Genomic DNA, 23,357 nt, shown 5'->3' on the forward strand with positions numbered 1-23,357 from the left:
ACTAGAGCATATCAGGAAAAACTTATTCCCCACAATATTTTAAAATCCACGAGGGGGGAGTAGCTAGAGAATTTTGAAAGACATAATTCCCCAATCAAATTATGATTTTCGAAAAAAAATGCCCATGATTAAGAATCTTTTTGTCTACTTCGGCAGATTTAAAAAAATTTCGATAGCTTTTTGGTTGATTTTCACAAATTTCGGTAGATTTTTTCCGAAATAGGCAGATCTACTGAAATTTCGATAGTTATGGCATCGCTGGCTGGTGAGCTGTTGGCTGTCGCACTTTCAGATATCATATTTCAGATTTCAAAAATATATTTGATCACGTACCTCTTATTAGGCGATCCAGTGAGAGTAAAATCGCCGGGGCAAAGTAGCCGTGAAAGAAATATCGACCAGATGTACCATCTTCCACAGAATTGCCAAATTGCGAAGAATTCCTCAAATTGCGGGGAATTTCTAAGACTTTTCATGAATTGGATATTTTGCGGTGAAAATTATCCGAGGGAAAATGGGCATTTTTGATTATTCAACCCTATTAAAAAATAGTGTTTAACGTACGTTTTCGTTTTCTTTCACGGCAAATATTAAAAAAAAACACTATTTTTTAAACCTGAACGAAAGAGAAAAACTGAAAATGACTAGATAATAAAAAATAAATGCGAATTTCTGAAAAATGTTGTTTCATTTTGGAGGTAAATGACCTTGTGGGAATTTGAACATCCACTGTGGGTATTTTATAACACAGAACATGAGTGGTTTATTGTTTATTTATGACAGAACATTTATGGAACATTTGCATTGGCAACCCTGAGTCTCTAGTCAAAGATTGTTTTGAAATTTTGAAAGTATTTTGAAAGTTCGCGATTCGCTCGTGCTGGATTCGGGGATGACATATTTATTTGTTAGAATTATTTTGAAAAAAACAATGAATAGTGGTTTTATTTTAAAATGAATGATCCGAATTGTGACGACAATGATCTGAGTACGTTAGTATTTGATGACTGGGACGACTTTGGCGATGAAACTAACAAAACCTTGTCAAAAAATGTCATAAATGTGTCTCATTTCAATGCTTCGACTTCATGTTTAGATCCGAGCAATCGCTTAGATATTAGGTAAATATTCCGTTTTACTACTTTATATTCGAAATAATGTGCTTACTGGTCAATTCTTAATTCATTAGTTGTTAGATTAACCTATTGTATTGTTTGTCCAATTCAATGTTGTTTTTAGTGCCCTGTGTTGTGATGAAGAACTCAATGGATTCGATAGAAATGCTGGTCCAACATGGATTTACCCAACTAACTATTCTGTACGGGACTATCAGTACAATATTGTCAAGGCTGCTCTATTCAAAAACACATTGGTATGCACATTGCACAATGCACAATATATAGGGGTCTATCAGCTCGTATACGGAGGATATGTGCTGATAGATTTTATGAACATATTTGGACTAAAAAATGTGTTTTGCTGTCCAATGATATTCTTTTTCAATTAAAAACAAAACAAAAAATCATAACACGCAGCCACTGGGTACAGCCCAGCGGGTCATGTGATACACACCGTCTCGCTTCTGCAGCATTGTACAGATGAGACAGCGCGTATCACATGATCCGTTGGGTGTGTGATCAGTGGCGACATGTGATAGAAAAAAATCGATTTTAATTGAAAAAACGTAATCGGACAGCAAAAAGACATCTACATTTTTTACTCCAAATATGCACAGAAATCGCTGATTAAAATCCTTCTCATACATGCTGATACACCCTGTATAGCTTTAGTAAAATGTAGTACCAAGTTGCAGCCTTTTAATTTACAAATTTGTAACTTACTTTCAGGTTAGTTTGCCAACGGGTCTTGGCAAGACATTCATTGCCGCCGTTGTTATGTACAACTATTACCGATGGTATCCCCTAGGAAAGATCGTCTTCGTGGCCCCTACCCGGCCTTTGGTGGCTCAACAGATAGAAGCCTGTTATAATATCACAGCAATTCCTCCTCAAGACACTGTAGAAATGACAGGTAAATACTTCTTCAAAATAATATATTTCTCAGATATTATTTGAGATTTTCACGGCTCAAAGAACTATAGTGATTTGTTTTTGAGGTATTATTCCGTGTTGCATTACCTCCTTCTTTAGCCAACGTTTCGGACAGCATTATAGTGCCCATCATCAAAATTCAATAGTTCTTGGTATCCGGTAATTTGCGTCTACACCAAAACTAAACATAGAAAACCATTTTAAATCATAACTGTAATACCAGCTCTTAGAGGATTTGAGCTGGCAATACGGTATCACATCTATATACAGAAATTCTGGGACTAACTACCATATGTATTCCTCTTTGCCCAGAATACTAATGTAGGGAAACAATTATACCAAGTCAGTGGAAATCTTCAATTTATCTTTAAACAAATATAAAATGTTGTTAATGAAGCAATTCAGTTATGTACAATAAATAATGTATATTTCTTAATTCTCATGTAAAAGCCCCGAAAAAGGGCGTTAATAAATAAATAAATAAGCACACACGTCACCACAATCTTCGATTACACATCTGCCCTGATGATGGACACTGTAATGTTATCTGAAAAGTTGGCTGAAGGAGGTTGCACAACATGGCATAATACCCCAAAAACAAATCACTATAATATGATTCTCAGTTATAATAAACATTGTAAAATATGTAATATAATATAAGTACATTCCTAAACCAATTCTGACAAATTATAAGAAATTTTGAATCAGTAATAATTCTGTGTTTTTTTTGTAAATCTTTTCATTCTTGTTAAGAAAGACCAAATCACCTTTCACACCCTGCAATGCCTGTAAACATCAGTTTTTGTTTATTAGACTCATAATAGAAGCCATTTAAAAAAAAAATTAACTACAGATAGCTTAGCTACAGTTTTAATGCCCCTAGTACATGTTGCCCCAACGCATTGGGCTAATGGAGTGCACAGGACCATTTGACCGTTGCAGGAGTTGGCCGCCAACGTTAGCCGGCCAACTCGTTCACACATTGGCGGGTTGGCGCCAACATTGGCCCAATGCGATGGGCCAAAATGTTCTAGGGGCATAAGATGTTCATGGCTTTGTAAAGCTCCCTTGAAGTGATATTTCACAAATTGTCTTATAAAAAGTATCAAGGCTTGAAAGCTATGTGAATGGTAGGAATTGTTCCGGGCTGCAGCTTGCCGAATTGCTGGTGAAGATCTTTTAATTTTTTATTGATGTATTAGAAGTATTTAAAAAAAAAAAATATTTGGTAATGTGAGCCTCACTGGGTGGTTGGTTACCCGTGCTGAGGCCCTCATTTTATAATTTTATGTGACAAATTGTATGTAAATAAAAATAAAATGGACTGAATTGAAATTATGTTAAATTAATAGGATTTATGTAAATTAAAATAAAAAAAATAAAATAAAATGATGAAGTTTGCCCTTATGATAGCCAACCTCCAATTGGAGAGAGTATTATCTAATTCTTGTATTTCTTTTCAAAAGCTCGCTGAAATTCCTTTATAAAAATCAATAATATTTCAGGTAGCATGCAGACAGCAGCCCGTAAGGTGGCCTGGCAAACCAAACGGGTGTTCTTCGCCACGCCCCAGGTGGTGCACAATGACATTGAATCGGGGACCTGCCCGGGGGCGTTGGTGCGCTGCCTGGTCATAGACGAGGCTCACCGTGCGCGGGGGCGCCATTCCTACTGCCAGCTGGTGGAGGCCCTAGACTTGCGGGGTCACTCCCTCTACCGGGTGTTGGCTCTGTCTGCTACCCCGGGGAGTAAAGTGGAAGATGTGATTAATGTAGGTACAATTAAGTCCTTGTATGCTATGTAGCCTATTGCCGAATATATTCACAGTGTCTTCCTTGAGAGTCTCAACAAAGGCACTGTGTTATTACTTACTGCGGCAATATTGCAATTGAAACTATTCGTGATAGTGTAATAGAGTGTTGGATTTGAAATACTTTACCTCTAGACTCTAGATCAATCAATGCCAATATATTTTGTGCTGCTATGAAAATTAAATCTACACCCGTCGTCCTACGAGTCGGTATGGTACGTAAACTGAGTTCTGCACAGAAAAGTCCCACAATGGACTACGCTGCAGACCATTACATTACTTTAGCAAACTTTATTGTTCTGCGCAGGGTCTTACAGCACTCGGTTTACGTCGATATAGAAATGATCCAACTATTATTATTACTACTTTTGCAAGTCACTATTTTATCACGACATAAATGCAGGTAATTAAAAAAAAGTTGTTTAATTTTTACAGGTGGTACAGAATCTACATATTGCTCATTTAGAACTGAGGTCAGAAAACTGTATTGATGTGGCCATGTACAGTCATGCCAGGAGTATGCAGACTATTGTGGTACCTTTAGGAGATGACCTAACCAGGATAAGGCAAACATATATTGAGGTAAACATTCATTCTTTCAGTGGTGCAGAATATACATATTGCTAATTTAGAACTAAGGCCAGAAAACTATATTGATGTGGACATCCACAGTCACGCCAGAAGTATGCAGAATATTGTCATGCATTTAGGAGATGACCTAACCAGGATAAGGCAAACATATATTGAGGTAAACATTTATTTTTTCTGTGGTGCAGAATATACATATTGCTAATTTAGAACTAAGACCAGAAAACTGTATTGATGTTGCCATCCACAGTCATGCCAGAAGTATGCAGACTATTGTGGTGCCTTCGAGAGATGTCCCGACCGTGATAAGGAAGTAATTAAACATACATTGAAATCAAGATTAATATTTAATTTTACTTTGTCCCTTTTACTAGCCGGGTCGCAGATCCATTACTTTAATAGGTGGACTCGGACAGAAAAATTAGAAAGTACATAATGTACGAAGGAAGTATATCAAGGTTTTTGTTTTTTAAATGGAAAATTTCAATTTTCTACTAAAAGTACTGCATGAATCTCTAAACTATGCAACGGAGTTTGATAGGGTTTTCACTATCATTTAGAGAATTTCTTCCGGAAGGTTTATATGTATAATACATGGATATTATATTTATTGATTTTGATTAAACAATTCACGCATTCTTCTGATTGGATCCCTGACACCAGCATTTGTGCGAGATGTGGCTAATGTGGAATAAGTCGTTAAACCTAGTTGTTCTGCGTGGTATTTTAATGTTTATTAGTTTAAGTAAGTCAGGACAGTCAATAACGTCATTGCTAACTTTATACAGAAAGTTTTTTTTTTTTTTTTTTTTTTTTTTTATTGAAACATATAAACAAGGTTACAATTTTTTTAACAATATAAACTAAAATATATCAATCACTCTCCTAATAAAGCAGCTGCTTGTGTTTAGGAGAGGACAACAAAAATATTTTTACATTTGTTTAAATTAAACAAAAAATATTAGTAATAAAACAAAAAATAACACAAAAAATAACAATAAAAGTAATAAAAATATAGGTTAGTTAATAAATGATTCAAAGAATTTAAAAGGCAAAAACATATTTCTAAACAATAAGTAAAGTTATGAGGTGGTACAAGAGTATTTTAATTTAATTTTTTTTTTATATTTTTCGTAGTTTTCTTCCGATCGTATATCAAGGGGTAATTTATTAAATAATTTTACACCCTTGAATATATAGTGATGTTGTGCTGTTGTGGTTCGTGCTAGTGGCACGGTTAGTCCTCCAACAGATATTATTCTTTTGCTAATATTCAATTGTGGTAAATTATTTTTACTAAAGAAATCTTTATGTATTTGTAGAAGTGCAATTTTGTCATAAATTTTTGTAAGTGGGGGAACCGGGAAATCTTGAAAAACATTTATAGTTGGGTAGTAATATGGCTTTTTTAAGATGATTTTTATTAGTATTTTTTGAATAGTTTCCAGTGGGAGTAGGGATGATTTATATGCACCCCCCCAAGCCACGATTCCATATTGTAGGACAGTGAAGACGTTACATTTCAATAGCATATTTATGTATCCCCGTTTAGGTGCGCTCATTCTGATATTGAGGCACTGTAGAAATTTCTTTTGGATCTTTCAATATTGTCTTTATAAATACCGTAAAGTGGAGTCCATATTGAGGAGCAATATTCAAGTTAAGAACGGACCAGCGTATAGTAAAGGACAAGTTAGGTTTCAGGGTTTCGAAATACACGGCTGTTTCTGATAACAAACCCTAGCATGCAGTAAGCTTTATTCACAATATTCTCAAAGTTTGGAATCAAAAAGTACGCCTAGGTCTCTTATACAGTACATGCGTTGGAGTGAATATTTTCTAATATAATAATTGTGTATGACATCATTGTAATTTTTAGTAAATCTTATTTGTTTACATTTGTTGAAACTTAGATAAATTTTGTTTTTATTGCAACATGCTTCAAACGTGACTAAATCTCTTTAGATGAGCAGACTATCATTTAAATTTCTAACAATGGCAAATATTTTTATATTTTATTTTATTTTATTTTTATTGTGAAAAACAGTTTACATATATAACCAATTACATTTCACAATTTGTAGTTAATAGCTTAATTATAATAACATTAATTATATAATATAATAGGTACAATAATAATGACAGGTGCTAAAGAATACCATTATTTCGCTCTTGAAATGATTGAGATTCGATTGAAAAATGTCAATTTCGGAAGAAAGGTTTAATAGTGAGGTCATTCTCCCCAGAGGCATAATCATTGGTAGGTTGGTCCTGCCTCTAGGAAAAATAAACAGCCTGTGTTGCCTCGCTCTGGTGAAGTTATCGGGGACATAAAGTGACAATTTTTTCAGAACATCAGGATTGCAAATCTGCCCGTTTAGCAGCTTGTGTGCTACTAATACCATTGCAATTTTTCATCAGCGTACAAGAGTAACAAACAGTGCATAAAAGATTTAGTGACGGTATTGATAAAAATAATAAATAACATCAGACCCAGTATTGATCCCTGTGGCACACCAGAGGTAACTGGTTCCCACATAGAATTGTGTCCTCGTAATGATACAGCTTGTTCTCGTTTTGTTAAATATGATACAAACCAACGTAATATATTCCCCCTAATTCCGTTGTACATAATGTTTTTAATAAGAATTAGGCGGTCGACGATATACACATTCGAGAAACCCCATAAAATTTGACCATATATTACAGTTCACATCATCGTGCTAAAGCTTCTAGGGCTTAACATAAAATCTTCCAAACAGTTTTCTAACCCCGAAGCAATGATGGCTATGTATAATTGCATTATAAGGTCTAACATTGAATATGCCTCAGCTGTACCAGCCCCATACCAGCTAAACTAAGAGAAGTTAGAACAGATTCAAAAAAGTTCCTTAGATACCTGTCTGTACATCAGAATGCATGGAGAGTATCCACCAATCATATCATGAAGATTTGCTTGCTGAAACGAATGTATGATCTGCTATGTATCCCCATGATCTGCTATGTATCCCACATAGCAGAACAGACTTTCTGCCTCGACATATCATGACATGTGTGGCGCTGTTAAATAACGTTTCCAAACTGTTGACATTTTTAACAGAAGCCTTGAAGTATTATATTATGTTCTTTTTTCTTCTTTAAAGAATGTATCTAAAAATATCGCATTTATTTTACATGTGTATTGTAAATGGACACTTAGTCTGTAGTACAAAAAAAAAGTCTAATTCACATTTATTTGTTTCAGATTCTAGATATTTATACCAGACGCCTTGTACAATACAAAATACTGACGGGAAACGTGGGAAATTTCTCGAAAGGGAGGATCATAATGCTGTTCAAGGAATATCAGAATAAAGAAAAATCTATGAGGTAGTAAAAAATCATTCCAAATCAATGACATTATAAAAATACAAACAAAATAGCTATATGAACGGCCTGCGCGCGTAGCCTCTGTAACGTGTCTTCTTCTCTTAAGTTCCAGACATATATTTAAAAAAAAAAAAAACACATGTTAAAAATAATTATTATTTTGTTTTAAACAGGAATGAGATTTTAAATTATATACAGTCAAACTTGGTTATGACGAGCTCGAGGGGATCGACTAAATATGCTCCTTATGTAATGGCTTACTCTTTATATCCAAAATAGGTTTTTTAAAAGTGGTTCAAGGTTTCCAAGAAAAATATCACTAAATTGTCTATCTTATTATCACTAGCTTGTAGAATCTCACTTGTCATAAATATGTAAGTAGCTTGCAGGATTGTTATGGTTTTGGGCTGTAAAATTTTACTTGTCACAAACCAGTGATGCATAATCCACGGCACAATTGTTGCGGCCCGCATGTCAATTTCATACGGCCCACTTGACTAAGAGAAAAATCAAAATGTTTGGAGTCATTTTTGAAAACCCTGGCTGAGAACATTTTTTGTAGATTTTTGGTTAATTTACAATGCATGCCCTAATGTAACTAAATTTGAAGTTCCGGTTTGCATAACACCAAATTCTAAAAAAATCAACAGAAACCTTAAATCTTGAATGCGAAAATAAAAAAATCCAGTTGTAGGTCGCGGGCTGTATGAAAAATAGGCAAAGCGGCCCCTCTGCTGAAAAGTTGTGCATCACTGTCATAAATTTACCCCGTGCAGGGATAAAGGTATTCGTAACTAGGTACCTTCATAAACATATTTTTAGGTTTTTAAAACAAAATAGTCCAGTCAACGAATGGCACAAAAGGAGGTGAAAGGTGGGGAAGTACCTGGCTATTCAGATCTAGTTACTAAACACGGCAAAAGCCATTTGGAGCAACGTTTCAATTCTGAATGGTGTTCAAGGGCGATACTGGGATTATCTTCCACTCTGTTGGTAATTCTCAGTCGCAGTATATTACAGTAAATATGACCGAATCGGATAAGGACACATTATCTCAGTTGGTAGAGTCACGGCCCGGAAAACCGATGGTCCTGGGCTCGAGTCCCAGATGTGACAGTGCCTTTTTCAGATTTTCGATTGAGTTTCACTAATATTGTCTTCATTAATTAAAAATAATATCTACTAGTGATCGGACACGGGTACGCAATACTATTTATGTAATGTGTGGATACAGCACTACCATCGATATGTATTAAAAAGTAATATCTATTCATGAACGTACTCAATACTATCAATGTAATGCGTTAAAGCAGAAAGATCTTCGTTATGCATTAAAAACCACGCAGGTCGCTTCTTGGTTCTGAGTGTCAAGCGGCATTGTTGTAAATTAACCCAATGTTGCCAAATCTGATGATTTACTCAACCAAACGCTCAAATAATATATAACAATGTACTCGTAAACGGCCAGGGGGACGCAATACTATCGACGTAATGCGTGGACGCAGCACCACCGTCGTTGTGTATTCAAAATAATATCTACTTGTAATCGTTAACGGGGATGCAATACTATCGACGTGATGCATGGAAGCAGCATGATTGTCATTATGTGTTAAAAATAGTATATTCTCATGAGCGGCCACGGGGACGCAGTACTATCGACGTAATGCGTGGACGCCGCACGACTGTCGTAACGTATTCAAAATAATATCTACTCGCGAACGGCCATGGGGACACAATACTATCGACGTAATGTGTGGACGCAGCACGACCGTCGTTATGTATATAAAATAATATCTACTCGTAATCGGTCTCGAGGACGCAATACTATCGACGTAATGCGTAGACGCAGCACGATCGTCGTTATGTATCGTAAATTATATTACTTCGTGGACGCGGCAAGATCGTAGAAATGAATAAATACATTCACTGCTCGATATATACATCGTGTAGCGAACCTGTCGGCAAAATGTTAAACGTTCAATATTCGTTTCCAGACATTCTGAGAGATTTTTTGCTTCCACAAAAATTTTTGCCATACGATTCTACATGGGGTAAGCATCGTTCTGGCCAATTTTGACGTCAAAACATTGTAGCGTCCGTATATCGGACGCTGTAAGTCGGTGGACGCTACAATGCTATGGAGTTTTTAGGGGTCGGACGTAACAAATGTAGCGGGATATATATATACAATATATACTTATCGATCAATCTCATACCAAGGGACGAATCACATTTGGGAAGCTAAATTCTAATCAAATCCTCTCATAAACATGCTCATTAAAGAACATAAATTTACAGTAGTAAAATAAATACCAAAATTAATAATACATAGTAATAGTATTTCCAATTGTACGTGTTCCATTTATGTCCTCTGCATGCAAACTGTATAATTTTTTTTAATAGACAGTGATAATCTCAAGTGACCTCCCAGGTAAGTATGGTCCAGTATCTATATTATCTGCCTGTACATAATGTAAATAAATTGTAATATATGTCCCATTAGCAGCATCACATTTGTTGATCAAATGCATTGTACATATATTTTTGTATGATGGACGAACCAGTGGATGCCATCTGTCAGCCATAAGTTTATAATAGTCTATCTAGTCTATGGTTAGTAATAGGATAGATCATTGTAGAAATATATTATATACGAGGCATATCCAGAAAGTAAGTGTACTGAGGCTCTCGCGACCGAATGAATTATATTTTCGATATGTTGGCTACACTTACGTGTAGCCTGACTCTTCCCCTCCGCAACGAGACCTGTTCAAGGACAGTACGTTGAGAAGTGTCAACGCGACAACACGTTTCGTGAAAAATGTCAATCCAATCTCCCGCCAAATGCGAAATACGCGGCGTCATCCGTTATCTCGTTTCGAAGGAAAAACCTCCGTTTGAGGTTTATAATGAGGTTAAAACTGCATATGGTGATAAAGCTATGAATTGTACGAGTGTGTACAAGTGGTATCGCGAGTTTAAAAACGGTTCTCACCTCTTCACCCTCCACCAAAAAGTTCAAAACCACAATTTCAGCCAAGAAAATCGTGGCATCCGTGTTTTGGGACTGTCAAGGCATAATTTTGATTGAATATCTGCCTCAAGTGGAGACCATCAACTCTGCAAGATACTGTGAGACCCTAAAAAAATTGCGGAAGGCGATTCATAACAAGAGGAGAGGCATGCTGACAAAGGGAGTCAGCCTGCTGCACGACAATGCCAGACCACACACGGCCAACGCCACGAAGGAACTGCTTGCTTCGTTTAAATGGGATATCCTGAACCACCCCGCGCATTCCCTTAACCTAGCACCTTCAGATTATTATCTCTTTACCTCCCTGAAGCTGTACATGGGTGGAAAAAGGTTTTTAACCGACGAGGAGGTAAAGGAGGAGGTGGAAAAGTGGACGAAGGTGTTGGCGGGAAACTACTTCGAGGAAGGCATCAAAAAGTTGAACCCCCGCTTCACCACCTGCATTGAGAGGAATGGCGACTATGTCGAAAAATAGCTTACATATGTACTACGGTAACCATGTAATTTTTTTGTTTCAATAAAAAGATTTGTAACCTACAATAATTCAGTACAGTTACTTTCTGGATACGCCTCGTATTTGTACAGTGCCCTTGAGGTGATTTTTCACAAAAATGGTGCTGTACAAATCATCCAAATATTATTATTATTTATACAAACACTGTGACTCGCCCATATCATATCATCAGTTTATTTTTTCTTATTTTCTTACTTAGTAGTATTTACTTTGATTTTATATTTTTTCTAAATTTTATTTTTTTTTCTTTACTTTTATTGTCTTTTAAATTTGTCTATATTTCATACTTGATATTTTCTTTTAAAGTATTTTAATGTACTTTATGGTCGAAAAATTCTCAATGATTGTAATAAACAATGCACTGAATAAAAAAAAATTAAAAATAATTGCAGGCATCCACAGCATGCAACAATAATGCGTGACTTCACAATGGTGATCACACTATTCCACGCTTTGGAGCTTTTGACGAAGCACGGCGCGAGGGTGTTCCTCAATTTCTTCGATGATCACCCAGACAAGGGTTGGGTGGGGAGAGATGATAACCTGACTTGCTTTTTGGAAAGGTTAAGGGATGATCTCGGAACCAATCCCTTCTCTATTAACAGGGATACTTTACCTGATGGGACAGTCCCCGAGGTAAAATATATTAGATAAATACAGTCAAACTTGGTTATAACTATCACGTCAATAGAGAGTTCACGACTATAATGAGCAATTACCAAATAATTTTTTTTTCACTTGTCTTCATATAATTGTTGGCTGCTATAACGAGGAAGATTCACTGATATACCGTGCAAATAATTTTGTCAACACAATTTCTAAATAAATGAATGGATCGTTGGGTCTGAAAAAACAAAATATTATTCTCGAAGTAAGTAATAACAAATAAATGGGCAGCGTAGCGTAGCTGTTAGCTGCCAGCACGCAACAGCGATTGGCAGGAATTTCAGATCCCGTTAGGGACGGAATTATATTTTTATGACACCACCTGTGTGAGATTGTCGGCTACGTGAAACATTGCTATCCATCGGGCGCAATGTAAAATTGTTTTACCTTTTTACGTTTTCTTTTGTATTTCAGCAGAGGGGTCGCTTTGCTTACTTATCAATCAGCCCGCGACTTACAAGTGGATTTTTTGTTTTCGTTGAGGGGAAGGGGTTAACAGCGAAATTCAAGATTTAACGTTTCTGATTGTTTTGAATTTCATGTTCTGCAAACCAGTTCTTCAAATTTAGTTCCATTTAGGACATGCAGGGCAAATTAACCAATCTTCAAAAATGTTCTCAGCCAGGGTTTTCAAGAATTACCCCATTTTGATTTTTCTCTATAGCCAGTGGGCCGTACGAAATGGACATGCGGGCCGCATGAATTGGGCCGAATCACAGAGACAAGTAAAATTTTACAGCCGAAAACCATAACAATCCCACTAGTGAAATTTCGCAACTGGTGAAATTTGCACAAGCTAGTGATAATTTAGTGATACTTTTCTTGGAAGCCTCGAACATAATTTTTTAATAAAGTAGTAATAGGTACCTACTCGCGTTTTTAAAATATACTATAAATTTGCGAATATAATGACAGTAGAGGCAGGTAGGTAGATACATACGACTTTTAAGAAACCTATTTTGGATTAGTTGAGTAATGGCTCTAAGGAGCAAATTTAGTCAGTCCCTTAGTGCTTGTTATAACCATGTTTGACTGCACATAAAAACGTCACAAGAAAGACATAAATTGATCCTTTTTGCAGAAAAACAGCACTATGCGAAAAAGTGAGTTCCGAAATATGGGTTGTTAAACTTTTTTTTTGACTAGTGAGCATATATATATGCATAACATGCCGAAATAAAACTTTATCACCATAATAATGACAAATATGCCAAGCGTCAGTTTCAGTAATGGCCGACTTGTACTTAGAGCGTGCTACCGGCCGTCACTATAGGCCTTTGGCTGTCATCTGTGATTGAGATTTTAAAACGATTTTTGCTGTGTGCATAGTTAGATGCGTGGTGCGTAATTTGAGTGGATCTGCACAAAAACAGCTACTATTTAGATAATGGTGTTTTTCTGCATAAGGGCTCATATACATATTTTTTTTAATTTTTAAAATTATTATGTATGTATTTAATAACCTGACTTGGTTTTAGGAAAGTTTAAGAGATGATCTCGGAACCAATCCCTTCTCCATTAACTGATACTTTACCCGAATGGATAATATATTATCAGATAAATACATAAAACACCTCAGTTGATTATTACAAGAAACATATTTTTTTTTATTTATTTGTGTATCTTTTTTTAAAGATTACAGAAGAACTCAAATTCGGACACCCTAAATTCGACCACTTACGAGAGGTAATGGTGGATCATTTTAATACAGCAAAGAGTAAAGGACAAGAAACGAAGGCAATTGGTAATATTATTAATTTTTTTTAAATAATTATTGCCTAACTATTAATGATATGTCCGTTGATAATTTTTCTTATGTTCTTATTCTAGTATTTTGTGAATATCGAGAAAGTGTTCATTTAGTTCACTGCTTACTTCTGCAGTGCAGACCCACAATAAGGCCTCACATGTTTATTGGACAGGGACTTGGATCTTCAGGTATGAAAAAAATATTCGTTATTCTCAAGTGTTAAATTCTCAGGTATCAACATTATTCTCAACTGTTAGATTTTTAGGTATCAACATTATTCTGAACTGTTAGATTCTCAGGTATCAACATTATTCTCAACTGTTAGATTCTCGGGTATCAACATTATTCTGAACTGTTAGATCCTCAGGTATCAACATTATTCAACTGTTAGATTCTCGGGTATCAACCTATTCGTAAAAAATCATTTCTCCACAAATGTGGAACATACAATTTGATTTTTTTTAAGAAAGACAAACATTCCCGAGTTACAAATAATCATTATTATTATCATCGACATTATTTGAAAAACTTCTACTGTCATCATTAAATGGTAGATTAGATGGAGGACTTAACTAGCAGAGGAATTGAACCCTAGAGGCCTGGGTGGGAACCAAAAGTATTTGTAAACTCAGCCATTAACCAGTCTTGCCTTAAGTTTTGGCAATTAAATTGATGTTTGGAAGCTCAATAGCGTATGATAGAAGTTACATTGAGAGCTGCATGGAATAGAAATTCCAGACAGAAAGAGTTTAGAAAACTTTAGAACAAAAAAATTTTAACAGTTTTTCTACTTTATCTGTGAAATTCATAAAAAAGGTATGTTATTTGCACATGCTGCAACAGAATGACAGAAATAGACCTAGTTTTGTAATAGGTTTATCTTGTTCAGGTTCAGCTAAAGAGCAGACTATGAAGCCTTTCTCGCAGAAGCAGCAGCTGCGGGTGATGAAGATGTTCCGAGAAGGCTCTTGCAATGTGCTGGTGTCCACCAGTGTGGGAGAGGAGGGACTGGACGTGGGCAATGTGGACCTGATCATCTGCTTTGACATCTCCAACAAATCTCCTGTGCGATTGGTCCAAAGGTATTAAACCTAGAGAACACAAAAATTTCATTGGGGTTCTGATTTGAGCCTATTGTCATTTCAGAAAAGAGGCAAATCTTTTCGCTTTATTTTATTAAAAATTATATGAAAATCAGGTTAGGCTAGTAATAATTTGTTTTACTTTTTAGATGTGGGAGAACTGGAAGAGAGAGGGGCGGACGGGTTGTTATATTAGTTACTGAAGGAAAAGAACACCAGGTAATAGCCATACTAGACTCATGTAAATATCCTGACTCATGTTAATAACGGGTCTATCCTATCTCGATAATTGGTTGTCGAAACAATATTAATTTATTTTGTTATTATGTGTTTCAGACCTTACGGGATTGCATAATGCAGAGGGACTCGCTTAACAAAAGAGTGATGCAAAGCAAAGAGCTTTTAAAAAATTTGTTCACCGCCAGCCCCAGGATGATTCCCAATAACCTCAAACCCCAATGCCAAAAGATGTTCATCACAGTTATAAAGAAGAAAGAAGTAGAGGAAAAACCTAAAAAGGTACAATTATTACCATCACTTTGACATTCCGATCAAACAAATGAAAAAGGAATCAAAATATAACACATTATAATATTGTGAAAAGTCACCTCAGGGATTTTACAAAACTTGTTCTCATTCTAACAAACATATCATCAACTTTAAAATTCTATTTTTGAGATACATATTGCATTTAAATCAGATTTGTTGGTTTTTGAAGTTAACCTCTCAGACAAAGACTATTATTTACTATGTGTTCCTTTGCGAACTGTCAAAACATGATAATATTTGTGATATTTACGAGTTTTGCTAAAAACTTCATAACTCACGTTTTGGGAAACGTAGCCTCATTCTAAAAAATGTTTTGGAAAGATTATGAAATTCACTATCGCATTGTGTTGTAATACGTAAATATTTGCGTTTCTAAATATACATTTTATGAAAACGTCAAAAATATCTAAAAATCGCTTACCATTATTTCAAAGCTGTGAAAAATGTACTTTTTTCTGAGTATCATAAAGAAATAACACTTTATATATTGGAGAAATATAATTAAAAACTATTAGTCACCTCAAAATATTAACCGTCCAAACTAAAATATTTTTAATAAATTATTTAGAAACGCAATAAATTATGAACGAACAAGATGACAGATCCAATCGCCTTAGATAATGCACCTCTACTTTCCATAGATATTCTTGAATACAGACGCATAGCGTTATTCATTATCGATACTCTGTTTTTTAAATCATGGCAATCCGTATACTAGTGATGGAAATAAATCGATTTTTGTAAAATCTCGCGCGTTTACGTGAAAAGACGTTCTAATGTCTTGACCGCTATTATCATATATACGTCTTTTGACGTTCTAATGTTCTGAGTGTTTAATCTAAGGACGGGTTGTTTCGGAGAATTTGAACAATTCATCAAATTTCAACGTTCATTTTCGGGTTCTGTGAAAGTCCTATTCAAGTTCTGTTATTATATCATTGTAGACTAGTTGCTTGACCAAACTGAAATAAAAACAGAACTTGAAAAAATCTTTCACAGAGCTTGAAAATGAACGTTGAAATTTGATGAATTGTTCAAATTCTCCGAAATAACCCGTCCTAAAAATTAGTGTTGTTTTATTTTAGGTTCAGAGCAAAATTAAAGATATGCTCAAGAAGCAATTTGGGGCGGACGGAAAAGAATGTGCAGCAACAAATCCATATTTATCTAATGAAGAATACCTTTCCATGTATCCAAATGGATTACCAACATTCAATTTCTTTCCGGAAAGCTGTGAAATATGGGATTCTTCTAAAAGTATGTATTGTAAATTTATCATTCATCCTGAAATGCTAGTGGCAAAATAATCCCGCATTGGTAGAACAATTGATTGTGCTCCGAATATACTATGAAATTGACACCCATAGAATAAAGAACACAAAGAAATGCCATATGGGCATATTTCATGATCCAAAAATCTGTCCATTGGGCCTTAAATTTCAAATACCTAACTGTGTTTTGTCATCACTATACAATTTTTATGTTGATCAAATGGATAGTGATATACAATATCAGGAAAGTGTAAGAGAGACAGAGCGCATGGTAAATGGGATACAACCGAAAGGTACTAATATAGTGGCGATATAAGGTACTAATATATTTTGTGTCTACACCGATCTCAATTGTGCTATCACAGCAAAACAGGCCATTTCCTCTAAATAGACAATAGTAATAAATTGAGTTATTTTGTGACCAATTGTTACTTTGGTTGGACAAGGTCCTAACTGTATTTATTTTTAGAGCCGCTTTACAAAGTTCTAACATCTAGCTTACATTTATTTCACAAGGTTCTAACATCTCTTGGAATCTTTTGCAATTGCCATTTTTTGTATCTGACAGTTGATCATTGTTATGAGGCGCATTGTAATTCGTCACTTTGGTTGGCTGTGGTTCTAACTTCCCTTACCATGTTCTGACGTGTCAAAGTTTGCAAAGACAAATTCTCATAATCTATTTAACAATTTCTGATTTTGAGGCTCAATCATGTATAAAGTATTTTAGTTTAATATATTTATCTATGAACGGCATTAGGGAAATGTAGTTAGAACCTTACGCAATGAATTATTGTACCCTAGCTGGTTGCATGTGGTTCTATGTGCACATTTAGGTATGTTCTAAAATGGTAAGTATACGTCCTATTTAAATATTTTCCTAGAAAATATGTTAAACTAAAACACTTTACACAAGATTGAACCTCAAAATCGGTAATTAGTAAATAGATTATGAGATATCGTGTTTTCAAACTTCGACACCTTATACCTCAGAACAGGGTAAAGTGATGTTAGAACCCTGTCCAACCAAAGTGACAAAAAGTAACTAACACATATTTTGCAGTGTCTCTTGAAAAGTAAATAAATATAATATGGCAGAGAAAGATCTGCAAGGACGACATGCTGTTCATAGCTACTACCTTATGTACTAATGTTTTCTTAAATTTATTTATAGGTGCTATTCTAAATACAACTGATGAAGCCCATTCAATAGAAAAACCTGACATTAATTTGTGTGAATGGATGGAATGGCAAAGAAAATTGCAATTCTCTGTAACAGTTGACCATTCGGTTGATAGTGAAATGTTTACTGAATTATTACAATATGCCGACACAAAACGTTTTAATATGCCTCCTAATACTCAAAATCCCAGTAAGTCGTTATTTTAATACATAAAATTACACAATTTTATTTTATTTTTATAATTTCAACTGCGACTTAAGTTTTAATCACTAATAATAAATGCATTATTTGTAGGTTTTGCCACACAAATGTTTGCCGCCCAGATTGAAAACCCAAAAGTCAAAACAACAAATACTCGAACCAATAAATCACCAGTTAATAAAGGTAGGGCATCACCAGTAAAGAAATGTAGGGCATCACCTTTAAAGAAAAGTAAAATATCAAACCCACCAAAAAACAAAAATATTGATATACGAGATCTTTTCAATAGACAAAATAAAGATGAAGAGCAAATACTTTTTGAAGCAAAACTCAAAGAAACTTTTGAAGGTTATGGTTTGGCTGCTGATGACACAGCAAAAAATGATAAATTGTTAGAGAACGAAAATATTTCTCCAGTTTTGATTGAACTAATGGTTGAATTGAACATAGAAAAATCGAAGAATAAAATACCAGAGGAATTTTCTAAATACTCAAACATATACCCAGAGAAAACCAAATGTCTTCTCAAACCTACACCTTCTGGCTTGACATCATCCTGGACTTTACCAAGTACTGACATCATTGAGGATATTAGAGATGCTAAGAACTTTGATTTTCAAGGAATAATTCCTCCAAAGAACAACAAAACATCTGTTAAGCCTTTATCACAACCTTTTGTGAAGAATTCATCACAACCCACTGTTATAAATTTATCATCACCCCCTGTAATGGATTTATCACTATCACCCATTGTGGAAATATCACAGAATATTCATGATTCTTCGTCAGAAAATCATAACACTTCTATAATATTGTCATTTAAAAACAATAAAGCTGATTTTGATATTGGTGATATTGACGACATTTTTGGAGATTCCTGCAGTCCAAAAGAAAGTGTATCCACCAAAAAAATCACAAATTTTCACATTCCGCTCAAATCTGGACGTCAATTAGTCGAACCGAAAAACCCATTAAATTTTTTTGGCTTAGACGACATAGAAGATATATTTGTTGATTCCGAGGAGCCGGAAATTACAACAGCATGTAAAAATAGTATACACATAAGTCCAAAACTAAACACACCACACTTCTCTCCACATTCTGATGAATCGCAATCTCCCATACTAAGCTCTCAATGGAACAAATCCAACTTCAAGAATTCTACTGTCAACGTCTCAAAAAATGTTACTAATGTTTCGCCAATTACAAGAAAGATAACTAAAGATACATTTGTCACAACAAACAATAACCTAAATTTCAACAGTAGTTTATTTCGTCAGCCAAATGGCATACTTCATCATTCTGATCATAATGAAAGTATCAACAATAAAAGTTTGGATCATTTACAGAATAAATCAAATTGTAACATGAATGATACAACACTTTTTACTGTAACACAAATCATTGACATTATAAACGACCCAGATGAACTAGAAAACAAAAACAAATGTGGGAATGAGAAACAAAGTAAATTTAATCCTAAAGATAAGGAAAGTAGTGAAGACAGTAATCATTCCCTAATTCTATGTTCCCAAATTCCAAAGAAATCTGTTCGCAATTCGAAAAAACCCCATCTTACTATTTTAGAAACATCAGAAAGTTCATCCGATGAAAGCATAAAGAATGGTTTTGATAATCACAGATCTATGGAAACTGACTTCTACAATGCAAGACAGGAAAAATTAATAGTACGTGAATTGAAAAATGGTACTTATTTTAAAACTAACCCTTGTACGAAGGACTCTTATGCACCATCTAAAAGAAAACTAAATTCTTCAGATGAATCTAATGAATTCTCCCCATTTTTCAAAAAGAAAGCTATATCTAATCAAACATCAAATGCAAACAATAGTCCAATTAAGCCAAAACCTTTATCACTTAAAGAAAAATTGGCACTGAGAAGAATTAAAACAAACAATACAGTCATGGATTGTATATCTGATGATGACTTTTGCTTCAAAGACCCAAGTGTTTCGGCACATTTCAAGAACAGTAAAAAAGAAAGTCCGATTCGAAAAAACATTAATAGCCAAGCCAATTGTAGTAAAAGCAGTGATCGTGAGAAAGTGAACACTCAAATAAATCATGTCAGGCAGTTGAGTCAATTTACTAAACCATCCCAGCCACAGTGGCTCAGTAAGCAAAGCAACCGACGTGTAAGTCCCACTTCAACCAAAAGTAAATATATTCAAAAAATTAGAAATTCTTCAAGCGAATCTGGGGGTGACTCTGACAGTGACTTTGAAGTCAAGCCATCGGGAAAAAGAAGACAAGAACCCAAAAACTACATGAAGGCAACTTCGGTGAGACCAACAAAGGTAAAAAAAAAAAAAAAAACACCGATTTACATATAAATACATAATTGTGTCTACTCAATTAATATATAATAATTGATGTGGCTATCCGTCACACTAATTATATATTCTTATGTGTTAATGAGTCAAGTTTCCACTGTTCCGACCTTTTGCACAGAGTTATATTTACACCGCCTTTATAAGCAAGAGGATGTGTACGTATAACTTTATGTACACCATTTTATTTGAGTTTCAAAGTCAACTGTTCTCTTCTTCAAAACAGATGTAAAGTATAACGCAATTCAATTAATGTTTACAGAACACTTTTATTTTATAACATTCCTCCATAATGTTGCGAGTATAGTAACTCATTATTAATTCTGGGCCTGTGAAATATTAATAATAGTATTAAAATTTGTGATTTTAGAAAAAAAGAAAATTGCCCAGGTCGGAGTTTATCCACTTTGAAGCTGAATTGTCAGATGACTCTTATGAAGGTTCAAGTGATGAAAATGAAATCTCTAAAAGTGGCGATGAACACAACACAAGTATTGTCCAATTCCTTTGTGATGAAGATCACAGTGAACAAGACGAGAGTGTCGACATGCAAGCTAAATATTTGCAGTCAGTCAGGTATACAACTTCACATTTCTTCAGATGTCATAAATATTTTTTAGCCACATACAATGCAGAACATTGAAAATGTTATGTTATGTTTTTATTACATACGTACATTGAGGTTTAACAAAATGTACATTAAGTTCGGGTCGTTTCACAGAATTTGAACAATTCATAAAATTTCAAAGTTCTGTGAAAGTCCTATTTGTTTTTTTTTATTATTATGTAGTAACAAAAAGATACATGAATTACAAATAAATGTAATACAGTTATTAACACATTGTAGCCGGGCGCTTCAAACAATAGAATCTAGCCTATAGCGGGTGTTTTTCGCGAATAGCGCAAAAATATATCGCTTCAGCTAAATCTTCACCAGAATGGGCGGACAAATTATCGGCGAATATTTCCTCATCACTTTCGTTATTATCTGAAGATATTTTTGAAGGGTAAAAGAAAATATCAATTAAATAAATTCCACTAAAAAAATATGTCTGTTTTGTAACTCTGTATATCATAACTAAAGCAAGTGTATATTAGCGCCACTCTATCTTCACAAGTAACGAGTGCTGGGAAAAGTCATTAAGGAAATGATTATTGTAATAACATCCTCGGGATTATCTCCTAAGAGTAAAGGTCCAACGAATTTATAACACTTCATAAAAATATAATAGGTACTCATATTCCCAGCACAACTAATAAACAATCTTTGAAATTTAACACAATAAAATTGCCTAATTATTGCAAGAGTATGTGTGTACATAAAAGGAACACTGGCTTATCTTTTTTTGTTATATGTGTGTGTAGTTTGTAATGTCTTCAAGTGTTTAGATTAAATAGTCACGGGAAATAATAATAATAATTTACCTTCCTCGCCTTTGAAGTGGAGCCTGCGTAACGGGTATTTTTACCCGTCCCGCCGATAAGCACCAGTCGGCCACGCGGGTAAAAATACCATTCCCGCTCATAGTGTTTTAATTACATAAAATATGTATTTGATGAACCCCCATAAATAAGCAGGGCTTGTGTGTATGGGGGTTGTTATTATATTGGTTTTAATTTGATATGATTTAGTTCAAGTTTCATATGGCAAGAAGATCTGTTGATATTTTTCATTTAGGACATTTGTAACGTCAATGACCTGGGTCTGTTTCTGTTTGCATCAAAATCATGCATCTCATATTTGATTGGGTAAATCAATATTTTGATTTAAAATATCCCTCTAATAGAATAGTGCTGTAAATGGATATTACGAGGACGTAATATTTGTCAAACCTTAGAATTACCAAATATGAAATTTAACAATTTGTATTTTTAACACATGTTTAATTTGTTTTGCAGAAGTCCTGTGAAGAGCCATGGAAAATTTAAAATTCCAATATTACCAAGGAAACCATCCACCATCTCAGTATTCTCTCAAGTGGATCCAGATGAACATGCCACATATGAATTGGTAAGATTACCATACAACGCACATTTCCTGACAGATAATAATAATAATGATTTATTGTCTTCTTTTCTTAGTAACATATAGAGATAATGATTTCCTCACTGGGATCTCCCGTGCTGAGGATGTCATTTACATATTATAATTTAATTATAAGAAATTAATGTTACAACAAAGTAACATATGAATTTAATTATAAACATATATCATGTAGTATATATATATTTTTTTTAAATAATTTTAAAATAAGTAAGATAGTGTTTTTTTGTATAGTTCAGTTTAGTAGATACCTTAGTACATATCTTTAATTTCTATTACCATACATTATATCTGTTAATATATTTTTAGGATTCGTTCTGTGTCGATGGTGATAATGAATTACTGACCCAAAGGCACGATATGTCCGAATTGGAAATAGCCGAAGCTATCCTCAAGAGAAGGAAACGCCGGAAAAGAAAGGATAAATTTGAAGACACTTCACCAAAACCAAAACAATGTGATGATCCGGCAGGCGATAGTCCCATTGCAAAGAAGAAAAAGAAAAAGGCCTATTTTAGAATTGATAGTGAATCCAGCACAGATGAGGATTTGTTCACTTAATCGGATATTTCGCCACTTCTCAGTAAACTGTCGATTAGTGCTACTCTTTGAGTAGCATATGTATTATCTTTTTCACCAATGCTGAGTAACACCACCCATCAATTAAATGTCTGTTTTTACAGCCATTTAATCCACAATCTTCAATCCTATGATTTAAGTTACTGACGAGTAATTTCTCAACAGTTCTCGGTGGGAATAGTTAAGGCATTTATGCATGATTTAAGCAACTGTGATAATAGTGTGCCAGAGTTAATTTTGTTATGTTATATATTATTATGCATTATTTATAATTATTGTTATCAATTTGTTTGTAAATAAGGCTGATCTGAATAA

The 23,357-nt window shown here is 34.5% G+C and overlaps 1 protein-coding gene across 2 annotated transcripts; it reads left to right on the top strand.

The window, feature by feature from the left end:
- Positions 1 to 861: 861 nt before the first annotated feature.
- Positions 862 to 23,341, top strand: Fancm (FA complementation group M). 2 transcript variants are annotated; one of them, XM_089632798.1, is made up of 14 exons: positions 862 to 1,121; positions 1,240 to 1,372; positions 1,848 to 2,031; positions 3,557 to 3,822; positions 4,297 to 4,443; positions 7,694 to 7,818; positions 11,759 to 12,002; positions 13,668 to 13,776; positions 13,863 to 13,970; positions 14,672 to 14,864; positions 15,014 to 15,083; positions 15,201 to 15,383; positions 16,499 to 16,670; positions 17,859 to 18,200. In XM_089632798.1, the coding sequence occupies exons 1-14, from the start codon at positions 955 to 957 to the stop codon at positions 18,071 to 18,073; spliced, it is 2,316 nt and encodes a 771-aa protein (XP_089488924.1). In that variant the 5' UTR covers positions 862 to 954; the 3' UTR covers positions 18,074 to 18,200. The 2 variants fall into 2 exon arrangements, with proteins under 2 accessions (XP_089488924.1, XP_089488923.1); XM_089632797.1 differs by lacking the exons at positions 862 to 1,121; positions 1,240 to 1,372; positions 1,848 to 2,031; ... (1 more) ...; positions 4,297 to 4,443; positions 7,694 to 7,818 and adding exons at positions 20,790 to 20,995; positions 22,319 to 22,430; positions 22,773 to 23,341 and having other exon boundaries at positions 11,543 to 12,002; positions 17,859 to 18,056; positions 18,162 to 20,386.
- The last annotated feature ends 16 nt before the right edge of the window (positions 23,342 to 23,357 follow it).

Source organism: Hesperophylax consimilis, chromosome 6 (assembly GCF_061612785.1).
Source record: "Hesperophylax consimilis isolate HC1 chromosome 6, BYU_Hcon_1.0, whole genome shotgun sequence".
Classification (NCBI taxonomy): domain Eukaryota; kingdom Metazoa; phylum Arthropoda; class Insecta; order Trichoptera; family Limnephilidae; genus Hesperophylax; species Hesperophylax consimilis.